The 20,866-nt window shown below is 36.8% G+C and overlaps 1 protein-coding gene across 3 annotated transcripts in view; it reads left to right on the top strand.

Moving 5' to 3' along the window:
• Nucleotides 1–531: 531 nt before the first annotated feature.
• LOC121453949 (cytochrome P450 2C26-like) overlaps nt 532–20,866 on the top strand; it is a 36,676-nt gene continuing 16,341 nt past the window's right edge. For 2 of the 3 annotated variants that reach the window (XM_041661012.1, XM_041661014.1), the window contains exons 1-5: nt 532–708; nt 2,309–2,471; nt 2,648–2,797; nt 13,894–14,054; nt 15,164–15,340. In XM_041661012.1, coding sequence (XP_041516946.1) covers nt 541–708; nt 2,309–2,471; nt 2,648–2,797; nt 13,894–14,054; nt 15,164–15,340 — 819 coding nt within the window. In that variant the 5' untranslated portion in view covers nt 532–540. The remainder of the gene's footprint in view (nt 709–2,308; nt 2,472–2,647; nt 2,798–13,893; nt 14,055–15,163; nt 15,341–20,866) is intronic. The other variant, XM_041661013.1, reaches the window with a different exon arrangement.

The following is a 20,866-nucleotide window of genomic DNA, read 5'->3' as shown; positions in this document are numbered from 1 at the left end:
GACTACAGAAAGAGTGATGAACTAGACAATGAAGAGGAAGAAACTGTCTGTCAAAGTACATGATACACTTGAATGAAAATATCATTTTGAATCCTATTACTTTGTGAAATGAACATATGCTAATTACATATCCATTAACTATTTTAAATAATCACAAAAACAAGCATACAGTAGAAACTGTAAAATGGCAAAATTATACTATAATTTCAGAATAAAATACTTTCTAAAAATTAACTATTTTCAAATAAAAACTGATTTTCAAAATATCAAATTCATTGTTCATATTTATCACCAATATTTGGTCATAACTCTGTAAAATTAGGTCAAAATCACTAAGACGCACCCTCTAAAGGACAAGGTTAAATAACTGTTCATTTCTATTTTTTGTTTTCACAGGGACAAAGTCTAGTTGGAAGAGAGCTTAAACAGTGCCTAGTTGGTTACTCAATAATGCTCCAAAGTACAAGAGGACAATTCTATGGCCACATTATAAAACCTCTGTACTACCTGATCACACTTGTGCCAGTGGGAAGGCTAACCATGGATCTGCTTATGGTCTTGGTGCTCATTCTGACATGTCTGCTTCTGTTCTCATACTGGAAACGGAGTTGTAAGAGAGGGAAGCTACCCCCTGGACCTACTCCTCTGCCAATTATTGGCAATATCCACCAGATAGATGCCAAGAAAAGGCACCAAGCCTTTACCAATGTAAGTATACTTTATGCTTGTCTGGTACTTTGTAAAGAGAGATATAAGTAATGCTGCTTTCAAGGAAACTCTAGTACTAGAGAAAATATTTTTAAATAGACGTGGAGTGAAAAACTGTAAAGTTGTTTTTGTCTTTTCTGAGACTTGCCTGTAGTACTGCAGTTGGAATTAGTAATAAACAAGTTTTCAAATACTGCTTTCATAAATATTTTCTATTATTTTGATTAATGGCGAAGACTGAGGATTATAGTGATATTTTGTGATCTAACAAATAAATCTTGCCTAAAGATCAAAGTGCAGAACTAATAAAAATATATATGCTGTGGTGGCACAATACTTTAATTCTAGGACTTAGAAGACAAAGGCAGACAGACCTTTGTCAGTTCAAAGCCACCTTGGGCTACACTATACTGGTGCCATCTCAAAGAGAAACAAAGCCATGTGGTTGGTAGTGGCTCACACCTTTAAATCAAGTACCAGGGAGGTAGAGAAGGGAAGTGATATGGTTGGGCAGAGAGAGAACTCAAGGCGGGAGGAGACAAGAGCTCAGATGTGCTCTGAGAATGCCATCTGAAGATACAGTCTGAGCATTCAGTCTGAGGATTCAGTCTGGAGATGCAGTTTGAGGTTCAAAAGACAGATTCACACCTTTGAATCTGAGGATTCTGCAGAGGTAAAAGTCCCTCTAGTGGCTGGCTGCACTGCTTCTCTGATCTATCAGCTTTCACCCCCTAATATCTGACTCTAGGTGTTTACTATTAAGGCCAATTGGAATTAGCATTACAATGAATATTATTTAAATGAGTCATAAATGTAGAGATACATTGCTCTTAGATTATTCATTCATGCCTTACTCTGTAGAATTAATTGGATCCTGATTAAAAGTAAAGCAATGGGCAGGGATCACATAGGCAAAGGAAACCATAAACAGTGTGGCTTAGCTTATACTGTGGTTTCCCGATCTCCTTTGATTCCATACAAAGCCTATGCCTGGGACCAAAAATACTTCATGATGAGGATATTTTTTCTACAGTTCTGTATATTGTGGTGCAGCTTCTGTGACGCTTACTCTGTACTTTTGTAATAATAGATGAGGACTGAATTTGAACTCTTGTGCTGACCCAAGAGTTTAGATGTTTACCCTTCTTCACAGGTTTTGTAATTTTTAACAGAAAGTATTCACAGCTGGGTCCACAGAAGTCATGTGACATGTCTATGTCAGTATGTAGTTAGCGTGAGAATGATCTGCATTATCCATAAAATGGATAAGAATAGTGTGGATTTGAAGGCTCTACTCCTTTGCATTAGAACCCAGGAAATGAGTGTGGAATTTTTACTTCAGGTACTTTGTGAACTATGACAAAGTGACCTGTTGAATATCATAGTAAGGTGATTCCTTCTCTTTAGACTATAAGTGTCCTGGGATATTGCTGGCACCCAGAAGGTCATTTATATGAAACAATCATCATATTGAAAGGTATATACAAACTTCAAACTTAGTTTTTCTGCATAAAAATATTTTAACACAGTTCTATTGCCAGTATGAAGAGGTCAACTACAGTGACAATTTTAGAATATTTGTTTTCTATTATTATTACAGTTCTCTAAAATCTATGGCCCTGTGTTCACTCTGTATTTTGGCATGAAACCTACAGTGGTGTTGCATGGCTATGAGGCAATAAAAGAAGCTCTCATAGGTCATGGGGAGGAGTTTAGTGGAAGGGGAAGTGTCCCGATTCTTCAGATGGTTTTAAAAGGCTTTGGTAAGTATGCATGTGTTTCTGTGTATACTGGGTAATATACATAGTGAGGTGGAGGGTGGAAAGCAGAGGTCATGTTGCTCTTCAGATATATGTTTGGGACTCTATGTCTGCGACCACTCTGTTTATTTATGTATTTCTCAGACATACTCCCTAATCTTCTATTTCAATTTCTTTAGGCATTTCTTTTACCAATGGAGATATATGGAAAAAAACAAGGCACTTCTCACTCCTAACCCTGAGAAAACTGGGCATGGGGGAAAAAAGTATTGAGAACCATATTCAAGAGGAAGCACCGTTCCTTGTGGAGGAACTGAAGAAAACCAATGGTAGGTGCAGGTTTACAATCTGACATTTACATCTTGTCCTATGTATATCTGTGTTAGTCAATTTTTCCCATTCTATTCAAAGCATTGTTTTCTAATGAGATGTCATGGGTATGGGTCTCATGTTAATTTTCTATGGAATTATAGAGCAATACATTACCCTCATCAAAAATACTGTTTTCCTTTGCTTATCATCTCACCACAATACAATTTCCAATAGCAATAGTTACTAAGAAAACATAAGAACCCTAGAAAAGATTGGATTAGCTTTCTTTTCATTACCTTACTTTTCTTCCATTTTCCTCTTTTTTCTTGAACAGGTCTAGACTGCTTCTCTAAAGTGTCTAAGTGTCCTTGTATTATGTTTACTGTTTTTGGCAACTGTGGTATGATGTAATAATTTTATTTCTTTTTGAGTGTAGTAGAATTCTTTTTGATTAGTGCATCTCAGCTGCTTGCACGGTATCAAAATGATATTGTTATATCTTCTTGCATAACATTTAGTGGTTTGATTTCTGACCTTAATAAAACATGTTTCAATATAAATATTCAAAAGAAATGTACATGCGGAAATAACTAAACTTAGTAATTTTACTTGAAAAGTTGGCATTGTTGGCTCTCTAACATTTCCCTGTGTGTCTTCAATTTTCATGTCATTTTCTCCTTTAAGTTTTTGTGTTAGCTCTCGGTGCCAGGAGAGCCAGCATTGGGGTGAGTTTATGACCTAGTGGCAGCAGCCCAGGACAGGGAACTCAGAAGCTCTTCAAGCCCCTTTCCTTCTTGGGCTCTCTGCAGAGCCTCTACGCCCTGCATACTGCCCCTTTCTTTCTATCCAACCCAGCTTGCATCCAGAACCCTCCCCACTACTGCCCCCCTGCCCTCTTTGGGCACATAACATCACCCAGCTCAGCCTGTCTGGGCACTGGGGCCGAATCCTCAGGGCAACCAGGCAGGCGGGAGTTCCTTTGTTTCAAAAGGCTGCCTGCACCAAGCAAGGTAGGAGTTTTGTTTATGAACTACCCAACAAGCACGAAGATCTGATCTCAGCACCAGGAGAGCCAGCATTGGGGAGAGCCATCACTGGGCACGGATATCTGATCTCGGCACCAGGAGAGCCATCACTGGGGAGAGCCATCACTGGGAAGTTACATCAGTAGGCAAGGAGACCTGATCCTGTAAAAGAAGATCCATAAGGGAGCATTAGGAGGAAGAGATGGGCAGGCGCCAATGCAAGAATTCACCCAACAATCTGAAAAGCAACATGAAACCACCAGAACCCAGCGAAGTCACAACAGGAGGACATGAACACCTTAATCAAGAAGAAGTAGAAAAAATTAACTTTATGAAAGTGATTGATGCCCTTAAACAGCATGTAAAGAAAGCCCTTATAGAAATTGATGAGAAATATAACAGAATGTTTGAAGAACTGAATAAATCAGTGAATGATAACCTAGAAAACCAAGAGAAAACAATCAAACAGATAATAGAAACAGTTCATGACTTGAAAACTGAAATGGAGGCAAAGAAGAAAACACAAACAGAGGGCCGGCTGGACATGGAAAATTTAAGTAAACAAACAGAGACTACAGAAACAGGCATAACCAACAGAATACAAGAGTTAGAAGAAAGAATCTCAGATTCTGAAGATACCATAGAGAAAATAAACACTCTAATTAAAGAAAACAGCAAGTCCAACAAACTCTCATTACAAAACATTCAGGAAATCTGGGACACAATAAAAAGACCAAACCAAAGAATTATAGGGGTAGAAGAAGGAGAAGAAGTGCAGCTCAACGGTCCAGAAAATATATTTAATAAAATTATAGAAAAAAACTTTCCAAACCTAAAGAAAGATATACCTATGAAGGTTCAAGAAGCATACAAAACACCGAATAGACTGGACCAAAAAATAAACATCCCCTCGCCATATAATAATCAAAACAAAAAGCATAGAGAATAAAGAAAGAATATTAAGAGCTGCAAAGGAAAAAGGCCAAGTTACTTATAAAGGTAAACCTATCACACTTACACCTGACTTCTCTATGGAAACCATGAAAGCCAGAAGGTCCTGGATAGATGTACGACAGGAACAAAGAGACCAGGGATGCAAGCCCAGACTACTATACCCAGCCAAACTTTCGTTCACTATAAATAGAGAAAATAAAATTTTCCAGGATAAAAACAAATTTAAGCAATACGTAGCCACAAATCCAGCCTTACAGAAAGTAATAAAAGGAAAATGACTAACCAAGGAGTCCAACAATGACCACAATAACTCAAACATCTAGAGATCCTTCACCAACACATCTCAAAGAAGGGAAACACACAAACTCTACGACTAAAAAAGTGACCAGAGTTAACAACCACTGGTCATTAATATCACTTACTGTCAATGGACTCAACTCACCTATAAAAAGGCACAGGCTAAGAGGTTGGATACGAAAACAGGATCCAACATTCTGCTGTTTACAAGAAACACACCTCAACCACAAAGACAGGCACCTACTCAGAGTAAAGGGCTGGGGAAAGGCTTATCAAGCAAATGGATCTAAGAAACAAGCAGGTGTGGCCATACTAATCTCTAACAAAGTTGACTTCAAACTTAAATCAATCAGAAGAGATGGAGAGGGGCATTTTAAACTCATAACAGGAACAGTTCATCAGGATGAAGTCTCAATCCTGAATATCTATGCCCCTAATATAAAAGCACCCACGTACATAAAAGAAACATTGCGAAAACTCAAGGCAGCCATCAAACCGCACATACTAATAGTAGGAGACTTCAACATTAATCTCGCACCAATAGACAAGTTGATCAGACAGAAACCTAACAGAGAAATAAGAGAAATAATGGAGGTAATGAAGCAAATGGACTTAACAGACATCTATAGAACATTCCACTCAAATAGGAAAGAATATACTTTCTTCTCTGCAGCTCATGGAACCTTCTCAAAAATTGACCACATAGGCGGTAACAAAGCAAACATCCACAGTTACAAAATAATATTAGTAACCACCTGTGTCTTATCAGATCACCATGGATTAAAGTTAGAATTCAACAACAATGCTACCCCCAGAAAGCCTACAAATTCATGGAAACTGAACAGTCAACTACTGAACCATACCTGGATTAAGAAAGAAATTAAAGTATTCCTGGAATTCAATGAAAATAAAGAAACAACATACTCAAACTTATGGGATACTATGAAAGCAGTCCTAAGAGGAAAGTTCATAGCACTAAGTGCCCACTTAAAAAAAAAAAACAGAGAAAGCACACATTGGAGACTTAACAGCCCATCTGAAAGCTCTAGAAAAAAAAAAAGAAGCACACTCACCTAGGAGGAGTAGAAGACTGGAAATAATCAAACTGAGGGCTGAAATCAACAAAATAGAAACACAGAAAATAATGCAAAGAATCAATGAAACAAAGCTGGTTCCTGGAGAAAATCAACAAGATTGACAAATCCCTATCCAAACTAATCAAACGGCAGAGAGAGAATTTGCAAATTAATAAGATCAGAAATGAAAAGGGGGACATAACCACAGACACAGAGGAAATTCAGAAAATCATTAGATCATACTACAAAAGCCTGTATGCCACAAAACTGGAAAATGTAAAAGAAATGGACACTTTGTTAGATAAATACCATATACCAAAGTTAAACCAGGACCAGGTGAACAATCTAACTAGACCTGTTAGTAGCAAAGAATTAGAAGTTGTTATCAAAAACCTCCCTACCAAAAAAAGCCCAGGACCAGATGTTTTCAATGCGGAATTCTACCAGAACTTCCAAGAAGACCTAATACCTATACTCCTTAATGTATTTCACAATATAGAAACAGAAGAGTCATTGCCAAATTCATTTTATGAAGCTACAGTCACTCTGATACCAAAACCGCACAAAGACTCAACCAAGAAAGAGATTTATAGGGCAATCTCACTCATGAACATCAACGCAGAAATCCTCAACAAAATACTGGCAAACCTAATCCAAGAACACATAAGAAAAATTATCCACTATGATCAAATAGGCTTCATGCCAGAGATGCAGGGCTGGTTAAACATACGAAAATCTATCAATGTAATCCATCATATAAATAAACTGAAAGAAAAAAACCATATTATCATTTCATTAGATGCTGAAAAAGCATTTGACAAAATTCAACATCCCTTTATGATAAAAGTCTTGGAGAGATTAGGGATACAAGGGTCATATCTAATTATAATTAAAGCTATTTACAGCAAGCCGACAGTTAACATCAAATTAAAAAGAGAGAAACTCAAAGCCATCCCACTAAAATCAGGAACACGACATGGCTGTCCACAATCTCCATATCTCTTCAATACAGTGCTTGAAGTTTTAGCAATAGCAATAAGACAGCATAAGGGGATCAAGGGGATTCAAATCGGAGAGGAAGAAGTTAAACTTTTGTTATTTGCATATGATATGATAGTGTACATAAGCGACCCCCAAAACTCCAGCAAAGAACTCCTACAGCTGATAAACACCTTTCGTAATGTGGCAGGATACAAGATCAACTCCAAAAAAATCAGTCGCCCTCTTATACACAAAGGATAGGGAAGCAGAGAGAGAAATCAGAGAAGCATCACTTTTCACCATAGCCACAAACAGCATAAAATATCTTGGGGTAACTCTAACGAAGAAAGTGAAAGACCTATTTGACAAGAGCTTTAAGGCATTGAAGAAAGAAATTGAAGAGGATGTCGGAAAATGGAAGGATCTCCCTTGCTCTTGGATTGGGAGGATCAACATAGTAAAAATGGAAATTCTACCAAAGGCAATTTATAGATTCAATGCAATCCCCATCAAGGTCCCATCAAAATTCTTCACAGATCTTGAGAGGATAATAATCAACTTTATATGGAAAATCAAAAAACCCAGGATAGCCAAAACAATCCTATACAATAAAGGAACTTCTGGAGGCATTAACATCCCTGACATCACACTCTATTACAGAGCTACAGTAATGAAAACAGCGTGGTATTGGCATAAAAACAGAGAAGTCGACCAATGGAATCGTATAGAAGACGCGAATTTTAACCCACAAACCTATGAACACCTCATTTTTGATAAATGAGTTAATAGTATACAACGGAAGAAAGAAAGCATCTTCAACAAATGGTGTTGGCACAACTGGATGTCAACCTGTAGAAGAATGAAAATAGACCCATATCTATCACCATGCACAAAACTCAAGTCCAAATGGATCAAAGACCTCAATATCAGTCTGAACACACTGAACCTGATAGAAGAGAAAGTGGGAAGTACCCTACAACAGATGGGCACAGGAGATCGCTTCCTATGTATAACCCCAGCAGCACAGACATTAAGGGCAACGTTGAAAAAATGGGACCTACTAAATCTGAGAAGCTTCTGTAAAGCAAAGGACACTGTCACTAAGACAAAAAGGCAACCTACTGACTGGGAGAAGGTCTTCACCAACCCCACAACAGACAAAGGTCTGATCTCCAAAATATATAAAGAACTTAAGAAACTAGACTTTAAAATGCTGATTAACCCAATGAAAAAATGGGGCACTGAACTGAACAGAGAATTCTTAACAGAAGAAATTCAAATGGCCAAAAGACACTTAAGGTCATGCTCAACCTCCTTAGTGATCAGGGAAATGCAAATCAAGACAACTTTAAGATACCATCTTACACTTGTCATTATGGCTAAAATAAAAAACTCCAATGATAGCCTTTACTGGAGAGGTTGTGGAGAAAGGGGTACCCTCATCCATTGCTGGTGGGAATGCAAACTTGTGCAACCACTTTGGAAAGCAGTGTTTCGGTTTCTCAGGAAATTTGGAATCAACCTACCCCTGGACCCAGCAATACCACTCTTGGGAATATACCCAAGAGAGGCCCTATCATACAACAAAAGTATATGCTCAACTATGTTCATAGCAGCATTGTTTGTAATAGCCAGAACCTGGAAACAACCTAGATTCCCTTCAATAGAAGAATGGATGAAGAAAGTATGGAATATATACATATTAGAGTACTACTCAGCAGTAAAAAACAAGGACTTATTGAATTTTGCATGCAAATGGATGGAAATAGAAAACACTATCCTGAGTGAGGTAAGCCAGACCCAAAAAGAGGATCATGGGATGTACTCACTCATAATTCATTTCTAGCCATAAATAAAGGTCACTGAGTCTATAATTTGTGATCCTAAAGAAGCTAAATAAGAAGGTGAACCCAAAGAAAAACATATAGTTATTATCCCTGCTATGGGAAATAAACAAGATTGCTGGGCAAAAAATTAGGATCGTGGGGTTGGAGTGGGATGGGGGTAAGGAGAGAAGGAGAGAGAAAAGTGAGAAGGGGAAGTTGGGGGGAACTTGGGGAAACGGGATGATTGGGGATAAAACAAGGTTGGATAGAGGAGCAGGGAATCACATAACTTAATTAAGGGAACCACCTTAGTGTTGGTAAGAGACTTGAACCTAGAGTGGCTCCCAGGTGCCCAGGGCAATGTCCCCAGTTAGTTCCTTGGGCAGCTGAGGATAGGGAATCTGAAATGACCCTGTCCTATAGCCATACTGATGAATATCTTGCATATCACCATAGAACCTTCAACTAGCGATGGATGGAGATAGAGACAGAGACCCACACTGGAGCATCTGACTAAGCTCCCAAAGTCCCAATGAGGAGCAGAAGGAGGGAGAACATGAGCATGGAAGTCAGGACCACGAGAGGTGCACCCACCCACTGAGACAGTGGGGCTGATCTATTGGGAGCTCACCAAGGCCAGCTGGACTGTGACTGAAAAAGCATGGGATAAAACCAGACTCTCTGAACATGGCGAACAATGAGGGCTGATGAGAAGCCAAGGACAATGGCATGGGGATTCGTTCCTACTTCATGTTCTGGCTTTGTGGGAGCCTAGCCAGTTTGGATGTTCACCTTCCTAGACCTGGATGGAGTGGGGAGGACCTTGGACTTTCCACAGGGCAGAGAACCCTGACTGCTCTTTGGACTGGAGAGGGAGGGGGAGAGGAGTGGGGGGAGGGGGAGAGGGGCGGGAGGAGGGGGAGGGAAATGGGAGGCTGGGAGGAGGCAGAAATTTTTTTTGCCAATAAAAAAAAATTTTTGTGTTAGAAAAGTGATGGTTGTTACTTTGCCAACACTCTGGATGCTACTCCTGTTGCTTATGAATGAAGAATCTTATTATGGCTGTGCATCCCTAAGTCAATTTGTTTTAGCATTCTTGACAAGTATAATAAAAGATTGCCTATCAGATTTTATATATGAATGGCATGCACACATGCAATAACAATCTCAATGTCTTACCTTCCAATGTTTTGCTTAAACACTTGGTATTTCTTAGAGTACTGCATTATATTAATTGTAAGGTAAAATATCAGTAAGTTCAAGGAATTTCTTATGCTCACTAGTCCAAATTTGTTATATTATTTGCCCTTATTTGGGTTTACATAAATTAGGCTCAACTTCAATACAAACAATATTGGTCACAGCAAATTCACCACTGAAAGGAATAAAAGGAAATAATCACTTTCTCCTATCTATTTTATTCTTTTCTGTGTTGTCCCAAAAATAATCCACCCAAGTGAGTCATATCACCCATAGAATGTTGAGTCCTCCCTCATCATCAGAAATGCAGGAAGAGCATGAAAAGATTATGAACTCAGTTTAGGTTGGTGGAGCATTTACTCTTCTGAGTTTTCTTCTTTTGTGCTAAGTGTGGTTTGTGTCAACTTGACTTAAACTAATCAACACAGAAACTGATTACTCACATTTTTACTTGTGAAATCAATCACATGATATATGTAATACATACATTTTAATCATTTTTGTGATATGCTATTTTGATACTTACTCTAAAGTAGCAATGAAAATATCCACAACTGTGAGTTTTGCTCAAATGTATTAAATGCGAAGTTTGGCCATGATAAATATTATTTTCTTTCCAGAAAATCGCATTGTTGAAAATCCACTGGATTCTGGATGACATCGTGGAGACAAGTTTCTAATGACAGATCATGAACTTTTTTAAGTCACACTGATTTTTTTCTCCTCCTTTTTCTTCCATTATTTCCACTTACATTCACTTTTGCTTTTATCATTCTTTCACTACAGGTATTAACATGAAATAATTTTTTAAACAGCAAAATTCACTATTTTAAACATGAATATGTGAAAAGGAAAGTCTTCAATAGTTTCCTCATGATTTTTGCTTTATTTGTAATGGACTTTGGAAATATAGGCTCTCATATAATTTAGTTATGTAAACAGGTCAGGTAATAGTTAAAGTTGTTGCTTTTACACTTTCTTCCCATGGAACACTGACTTATCCCATTTTTCAAGTTTCTTTTCCTCCTAAATCTTCGATGTTTATACATGATCCCTCTAGTCCAAATTACTAGCACAATAGATTATTAATTTTTGTTTTGGTTTTTTTTTCTGTTTTTTGGTTTATTGAAATAGGATTCCTCTGATAGAACTGAATGGCCTGTAAGTAGATCTGTAGACAAGGCTTGCATGGAACTCAGATTCACCCATGATTCATAGAATTGTCCTCTCCAGTTTTCCAGGATTAGGCACTACTGACACAGATGGGAGCATTGTTGAGATTGGCCCATAGGCTTCTCAGCCCTGCACACACAAGCACAGAAAAACTGTCAATCCAGACAGATTTCAGAGACTCTTTTCCCTATCAATGATGAGCCACAAGGGCTTATATCTTTATTTGAGAAAGAAGATGTTGAGTAGTCACTGGTACCTATTCTCAGAAAACATTTCACAGAAGCAAAAAGATTAAATTTTAGTGGTAAAAATGTTTTCATATAAGAAAGAACTCTTGCGGTAAATTATATCAGTTCTTATTATCCAGAAAAACAAACCAAAAAAATTACAATGAAAGAAACATTCACCTGAATATTAAAGAAAATGATATGCCCAAATACTTGTCACTGTCAATCAAACTATGTCAAACTCCTATTACAACAACTTTCCTCATTTGATTGCTAAGGATGAAGGATAAGACTAGAATCAAAAGAGTTATAATCAATTCAGTTTTATATCAATCAGTTATAATCAACATGGATGACATTTCAAAGGCCTCCATTAGTTCCACCTTAATATTTTGTTTGTGACCTTGGAGCCCAGACCCATTTTGATCTCAAGAATCACTACTATATTTTCAATGGATCTTATGAGACAAATAAGCTGCAAGACTTTTTGATAGATTCATAAAAGTTTTTTTTCTGTCCTGAGTGTAAGAATCTTGAAACAGATCTGCATGTCACGCCAAAGGAGCAAACAATAGCTGATTCTTATAATGTCTGTGGGTATCAAATTTGTTTGATATATGTTATAAATTCTGGACATTCATTATCAAAAACCCAAGTGAGAATGGTGATAACAATTCAAGGAGTAAAAGAAAGGTGAAGAAGAAAAGGATTTGACATATCTTAAAAGAGATGTATGATGCAGACCTTTAGTGATACAAATTTTCCCCAGATGGATAGAAATATTCTAAAAAATATATCTCAAAAGAATTTGCCAAAGTTATTTGTGTTCAAATAGAATCATTAATAAAATTTTGATGGACATGAAGGAAGTATCTTCTTGTGATAAAAGAAAGATTGTTGTGAAAATATTTAAGTGTTATATTCAAATATTGTTAGTGTACCAAAGTTAAAATGTTGTTATCTGTCAAAGATGAGATTAAGACATTGATGTTGGTGCCACATAAATAGATGGATGCAACTTAAGAATTTACTGCCAGAAAACTTTTTCTATTATCAGCCAGCAGTGCACCATGTACATACAAGAGCTGAAATGGTTTAATATCATGCTACAATTCACATGAAAATGCTATTATTGTGAATGACCTGTGATTAAGCCCAATAAGATAGCTAGAGAGTCCTTCCATATCACTGAGTAATGGAAGTTTGCTCAATTGATAAATGTTTTAGAACACTAGTATTGGACTAATCATACCTCATTTAATAGCTATAAAAATAAATAATTAATATTGATCATTGTTCAAACTTTGGACTATTAATAGTCAATGTTAATGTAATTGGCTAATTTTTTGGATGTAGTGTCATTTATTGTAAGATCCTGGAACGTGGAAGATTGTTCTGTAATACAAACTGCAGAATACAAACAAAAACTTTTTGGTGACCTTACCTATTAGGATACAGAATGCTCTAAAAGTGTCATCAGTATCCTTTCAAATGGGCAACGGGTAATTCCTGTAATTCAGATGATCAAATGGCAGTGTGACATCCTCACAAGAAGTAAAAATGATCTGCTTATTTTAATACAAAATTTTCAGTCATCGAGTTATGACTTTTCAGTTGGTATACGGCCACCCCAAAGTAGGATTGTAACTGTGTCCATTGCACATTAGATGATCCAGGGAAATTATAAACCAACAAGCATTTTGCATGTGTTCTGTGGTTGCTTTGTCCTGAGAGTAAAGGTTTGATGTGTGGTTAAACGTAAACTCTTATACTACTACTTAGGAGAATCCAGAAAAAGGAGCATTTACTCCCTAGCAGAAGTGAGTGGAGTTTTTACATTTTAATCTCATAAGAGAATTTCAATATGTTTAGACATACTGTATGTTGTGTATGGTATGCTCCCCCTTTACTCCCTAGAATAACTTACAATTTAATGCCTTTTATGTTTATATATAATAGCCTATAGTTCAGGTTTGGGTTACAATCTTGCCAAAATAATTGTTACTGAGTACTATTTACTCCATGATCCCCAATTGTCTTTTTTGAAGGGAAAACCAAAGTCAGAATTAAATAAGTAAATAAAAATCAATTTACAAATAATAGCACATGCTTAGGGTTAAACCAGCCAGTAAAATAGACATGATCTCTTCTTATTTAACTAATGAGTTTGAAATGAACTGAAATGTAATGTCAATATGGCTGTGTATTATTCACCAGATAAATATATAGTTGTTAAGAATATTCAAAACTATAATTCCATTTAAAATGTTTAAATTACTTTAACTAGTTAACAAAAGCAACATTTCTTCTTCATATATTTTAGTAACATTTGGCATTTGTTTCCAACTCTTCAGGTTCACCCTATGATCCCTCCTTCATCTTGACCAGTGCTCCCTGCAATGTCATTTGCTCTATTATTTTCCAAAATCGTTTTGAGTATAAAGATCAAGTTTTTGTTAGCTTGATAGAAAAACTGAATGCGAACTCTAAGATTCTGAGCTCTCGTTGGGTACAGGTAAAGCCAATATCCTATCCTTCTGAGAACACACTTATGGTCTTTTTTCCTTTCAGCTCAAATCAATATGGATCAGGAAGGAGGGAGGTGACCAGCTGACAAGGGCTAATGTATTGTGGAAATAATTCTCTGGAGGGAGGACTCAACCCATAAGTGTACAAATAGCAAAAACCTAGAGGCAGATGCCAACTGAGTGAAGCCTGATCGCTTCTTATCAATTAATCTTCCTGTCGATTTATACAGACTTGTTAAAATACTGCATCTGTTTCTATAAGAGTGATCAGTCATTCACAGAATGTTTTACTAATCAAATACTGTATCTATTTTTCATCAAGCACATTCTGAACATATTACTGGGAACTTTATTTCAGTATAGACAGAATTTTCTCTGAAAGGAGGAAGAATACTAATGGCAAAGAAAGCTGACAGTAAACACTGAGTACTCCTGTCATTCAATGGGTCAGTTGGGATTCTAATTTATAGATTGTCAGTAAAAATGGAAAGATGTATGTTTTAATGCTATGTGGACCATAAATATCCTCATAGAATTGTTCTAGTATGAACGAAAGTTTCTTGCTCTCTGCATACAAAATGATTGTTTGATCAAAGAGAAATCCCTAAGGCCTATGTAGTGCAATTGATTTTACCACACACACATTTCTCTGAGCCAAACCCAACACTAAAGAGTCATTGCATTTCAAAAGATGGTTGATAGATAGTGAACCTGGGACACTAGATTTTTCTGTAAATGTCACCCCAAAAATTTTAACTTCTATTGTCACATTGAAAGGCTGTGAGTGTTTAAATCACATGTATTTCAAACTGTAGGACAGAATTTATTTGAGCCTGCAATGAGTTTATGTGAACAAAATTTATGATAAAAGGTGACGATGGAAATTTTACTAAGGTCATTAACAATTATGGGAAAATTGAGAAAAATCTTCATCAAGTCTATTTAAATAAAGAATGTAATCAATACACCTTCTTATGATGAATATGAATCATTCCTCTATCTAGCAATTCAAATCATTCATGTGACACATTACTAATATATCTTACTTAGGTCAATACAGTGTCTATTTTTTGTAAATTCTTGCATTTTCTTGCAGCTTTGCAATATGTTCCCTGTTCTGATTGATTATTGTCCAGGGACCCATAATACATATTATAAAAACTTGACTTCTATCCAGAGTTACCTTTCGGCAAAAATAAAAGAACATGAGGATTCCTTGGATGCTACCAACCCTCGGGACTTTATTGATTATTTCCTAATTAAAGGAAGGCAGGTAAAGTGTTAATATTCATTTATTCAATTATTAAATTGGTAAAGTATTTTATACTTCATTGAAGTGATGTTTAAAACCATGGCAGTATCATTTGAAAAAAAGATAGTATTGTTTATGTGTGTGTAAGCCTGAAAAAAAGATGGTTAATATCGTTAATAAGAGCACATTGACACCATTCTTTTAATTAAAACCAAAAAAGAAAAACTCAAAAAATCTAGCATGATATAAAGACAACACAAAAGCCAAACAAAAGGAAACAAATTTCAATATAGTCATAAATCACAAATTTTCTGTCTTAACTTGAACATGAATATCATCAATGACTGTGTTTTGATCACTTGCATATCATACAGATTAAAAGAAATCTGTACACATTTGCACTGATCAACACAATATTGACTTCTAAAGGATGAATGATGTGTACCATGGGGAATAGTAGGTGGATGAAAGAGTAAAGCTTTGAGTATAATTTCTCATGAGTTAATGAATTAATACCAGTGCGGTTAGAAATTGGGTTGCTGTCAGGATTAACTGTTGGCATTGTGTAATTTTAGAAAGTGTTTCTCCACAATTTAGTTTGCACTCTTGTTAAGAAAAAAACTAATGATAAATATTCTGGTGTGATGGGAGTCAGTTGTACTTCCATTTTCATGGTTTGTATATTTTATTGGTAGTTCAGTATCCGAGGTCTTTGTTATTGAAATATTATGTCAGTATTTAAAATCCAGAATTGTGAGTCCCTGAACTTTGCTACATGTTTCTGACAGACTGCTTTACCATTCTGAATCCTTTAAATTTCCATATGAATTTAAAATATGGTGTCAATATTTGTAGAGAGGCCAGTGGAAATTCACACAGAGACTGCACTTAAATGTCAATCATTTAAAACAGAGGTAATATTAACATATGTTGCCAGTCACCAATTTGAAGCACTGACAACCTTCTAGTTTCAAAATGTTGCATCACTTTACAAATTGCACCATGCATTATCAATAACTGTGAGTGTAATTTTTCTCTTCATGGACTTTCCTGTATCTCTCTGACAGAGTATACTGACATCTAAACCAGTTCTCAGTAGAAGGGATTTAGTTTTCTCTACCTGCACATGCATACAATCTTGGATGCTTCTTCAAGTTCAGCTTGTTTCTGTACTGTGGTCACCTGTTACTGCAACCTTGGTTTACAAGAATGATAACAACACACTCATTCACCATTCTGTGTCTTTGCATTATTTCTACCTCTGACTCTTCTGAGCTATTCGTTTAGAAACGTGTGCGTGTGTTCCTTGATGGCAGGTTTTCATGTTTTTTGTGCATATCCCCAGCATGGAGTTCCTGTTTCAAACTCATTTCATATTTATCTTTGTGAAGAACACACAAAATTTTCAACTAACTGTTTAAGATTCATAGCTTTTTTATTTTTTGAGTTTTCTTTCATGTGTAAGGGATTTTTGCCTTTTTACTCGCCTACATATTATTCTGTATATCTGGCTATCAAAGTATTTTGCATCTTGATGTGTGTGCCAAAACCACACTGCATTCATTGCTGTAGGTTTCCATTTTGAGGGTTCAGATCTTTCTCTATAGTTTCATTTGAATCTGTGGACTTGTTTTCCTATTTGATTTTTAGTACGGATAGAAGTGACTCATTAGATTACTTTGAGGAATAATAATGTTGCAGGAGGTCCTTCTGTATTTGCATTGCTTTCATTGGTTAATCAATAAAGAAACTGCTTGGCCCGGTAGAACAGAACTTAGATAGGCAGAGAAGGCAGAACTGTATTCTGGGAAAAAGAAAGCAGCAGATAGAGCCGAGCCGCCATGCAGCTGCCAGGTCAGACATACTGAATATTTCCCGGTAAGCCACGACCTCGCGGTGACATACAGGTTATTATAAATAAGTTCAATTACAATGTGAGAGTTAACCAATAAGAGGCTAGAGCTTATGGGTCAGCCAGTATTTTAATTAATACAATTTCTGTGTGGTTATTTTGGGGGTTAAGCTAGCTGGGCAGCTGGATGCTGCCCACTCTCCTCTTTCTACGTAATACCTCCATTTTAAAGCTTTTTCAAATTTCAGGGCTTGTGTATGAATTGGTTTTCCACTTATTTACTTATATTCTGCTTCTTAGTTCCAGAAATGGTTCGAAGTGTGTCAATCTTTCATGCATGTAATTATACAATATTAAATCTTTTCCAACAATTTAAATGTTATTATTTATTTGATTTCATTTTCGTTTACTAATTTCTGTTGTACAGAGTAATACCTAAGTTTAATTTTTTACTTCAAATTGCACCGATGTAATTTGTTAGGTTTGGTAATTTTATCTTTTTCTGTTTATTTTTTGTTAATTTTATATACCAACCACAGTTCCCCATCTTTCTGTTCCTCCAACACCCACTAACCCACACCCTTCCACTCCTCATAAAGGGTAATATTTTGAGTGTATTTTCATGCTAGATCCTGTTCTTGTCTCTGTATTTCCATATCTGTACACCTATTATATATAGATGTTAATATCCTTCTCTAGTTTTTGGAAAATTTCTACCAAGATATTCTAAAGCATGTGATCTATGCTGTTATTCTTTTTCTATATACACTTCCTGAAGGTTGGGTCTCTTCCCATTGCTCAAGTGCTCTCTTCGTTTATCTTTATATATCTTCTTTAATTTATCATAGGCCTTTAGAGAGTTATCTAACTCCTCTACTCCTTTTTGTGCTTTATTTTTAACTGAACTATCTAAAATATGTCAGTGTTATTTTTAGTATGTTATTTAAATATAATATAATTACACCACTACTTCCTGCCCTTTCCTTCTACCTATACCTACCATGCACCACGCTTCCCTTGATATTCATGATCCAATGTTCTTTAATGATTGTGGCTACATGTGTAAGTGCATAAGGATAAGTACATAAATTCAACAATGTGAGAACATTCAGTATTGACCATCTGTATATTTTAGGACTGACCACTTAACATTGGATAACCTTTTCTGGTGTTCAACTTTGAGAAAGACTACATCTCTCTTTCTCCACAGTTTTTAATTGCAACTCATCAGCTGGGCTTGTCATCCCAAGTAACTCTCCTCAGCAGCATCATAATTCACTTGATTTTATAACTATTTCGATTATATTCAATAGCCCTATTTTAGACATCTCATGAGTGTAGCTTCCCTGTCATATCAAGAAAAGCCATCTTGCAGAAAACTTCCTTACCATCTGATTATTGCTATCATTCTCCCTCATATTCTAAGATGTACACTGAGCCTCAAGTGTAATGGGTTTATCATGAATGTTATAACTGAGGCTGAACATCCCATAGACAGTTGTTCTCCACAAGCTAATAGGTGATAATTTCTTCTTCTTCTGTAAAAAAAAAAATACATCACTTGTAAATAGAAACAGTTCATTTGTTTCCTAGCTGCCCAGATACAAATGATCACACAGAAACTATATTAATTACAAAACAATGTGCCCTATTAGCTCCAGATTTTTATTAACTAACTTTTACGTTTTAAATTAACCTATTTCTATTAATCTGTATATTACCACAAGGCTGTTGCCTACTGCTATGTTTCTGGTATCCTTCTCCTTCAGCAACTACATGTCTCCCTTGCTCTGACTATACTGTCTCTATTTCTTTTCCAGCCTGATTATATTCTGCCTTCCACAAGCCAAAACAGCTTTATTCATTAACCAATAAAAGAAACACATATAGAGGAGGATATCCCACATCATCACCCCTTTTCTGTCTAATTAACAAGAAAAGTTTTATTTTTTTATTTATTTATTTGTTTATTTATTTATGATTTCTGTCTCCTCCCCGCACCCGCTTCCCATTTCCCTCCCCCTCCCCCGATCAAGTCCCCCTCCCTCATCTGCTCGAAGAGCAATCAGGGTTCCCTGACCTGTGGGAAGCCCAAGGACTGCCCACCTCTATCCAGGTCTCGTAAGGTGAGCATCCAAACTGCCTAGGCTCCCACAAAGCCAGTACGTGCAGTAGGACCAAGAACCCCACTGCGATTGTTCTTGAGCTCTCATTATTCCTCATTGTCCGCTATGTTCAGCTAGTCCGGATTTATCCCATGCTTTTTTAGACCTAGGCCAGCTGGCCTTGGTGAGTTCCCGATAGAACATCCCCATTGTCTCAGTGTGTGGGTGCACCCCTCGTGGTCCTGAGTTCCTTGCTCGTGCTCCGTCTCCTTCTGCTCCTGATTTGGACCATGAGATTTCTGTCCGGTGCTCCCATGGGGGTCTCTGTCTCTGTCTCCTTTCATCGCCTGATGAAGGTTAATATTTATGAGGATGCCTACGTGTTTGTCTTTGGATTCACCTTCTTATTTAGCTTCTCTAGGAACATGAATTATAAGCTCAATGTCCTTTATTTATGGCTAGAAACCAAATATGAGTGAGTACATCCCATGTTCCTCTTTTTGGGTCTGACTTACCTCACTCAGGATAGTGTTTTCTATTTCCATCCATTTGTATGCAAAATTCAAGAAGTCCTTGTTTTTTACTGCTGAGTAATACTCTAATATGTATATATTCCATACTTTCTTCATCCATTCTTCTGTTGAAGGGCATCTAGGTTGTTTCCAGGTTCTGGCTATTACAAACAATGCTGCCATGAACATAGTTGAGCATATACTTTTGTTATATGATAGGGCCTCTCTTGGGTATATTCCCAAGAGTGGTATTGCTGGATCCAGGGGTAGGTTGATCCCGAATTTCCTGAGAAACCGAAACACTGCTTTCCAAAGTGGTTGCACAAGTTTGCATTCCCACCAGCAATGGGTGAGTGTACCCCTTTCTCCACAACCTCTCCAACAAAGGCTATCATTGGTGTTTTTTATTTTAGCCATTCTGACAGGTGTAAGATGGTATCTTAAAGTTGTCTTGATTTGCATTTCCCTGATCGCTAAGGAAGTTGAGCATGACCTTAAGTGTCTTTTGGCCATTTGAACTTCTTCTGTTGAGAGTTCTCTGTTCAGCCCCATTTTATAATTGGGTTGATTACCCTTTTGCGGTCTAGTTTCTTGAATTCTTTATATATTTTGGAGATCGGACCTTTGTCAGTTGCGGGGTTGGTGAAGATCTTCTCCCAGTCAGTAGGTTGCCTTTTCGTCTTAGTGACAGTGTCCTTTGCTTTACAGAAGCTTCTCAGCCTCAGGAGGTCCCATTTATTCAATGATGCCCTTAGTGTCTGTGCTGCTGGGGTTATACGTAGGAAGTGGTCTCCTGTGCCCATGTACTGTAGAGTACTTCCCAGTTTCTCTTGTATCAGGTTCAGTGTGTTCGAACTGATATTGAGGTCTTTAATCCATTTGGACTTGAGTTTTGTGCATGGTGATAGATATGGATCTATTTTCATTCTTCTACAGATTGACATCCAGTTTTGCCAGCACAATTTGTTGAAGATGCTCTCTTTTTTCTATTGTATACTTTTAGCTCCTTTATCGAAAATCAGGTGTTCAAAGGTTTGTGGGTTAAAGTCAGGGTCTTCTATACGATTCCATTGGTCGA

Source organism: Microtus oregoni, unplaced genomic scaffold (assembly GCF_018167655.1).
Source record: "Microtus oregoni isolate MIOR12 unplaced genomic scaffold, Mior012 000012F_ref0000307, whole genome shotgun sequence".
Lineage (NCBI taxonomy): Eukaryota > Metazoa > Chordata > Mammalia > Rodentia > Cricetidae > Microtus > Microtus oregoni.
Note: the sequence above shows the minus strand (reverse complement) of the source record. Positions and strands in the feature narration are given on the sequence as shown.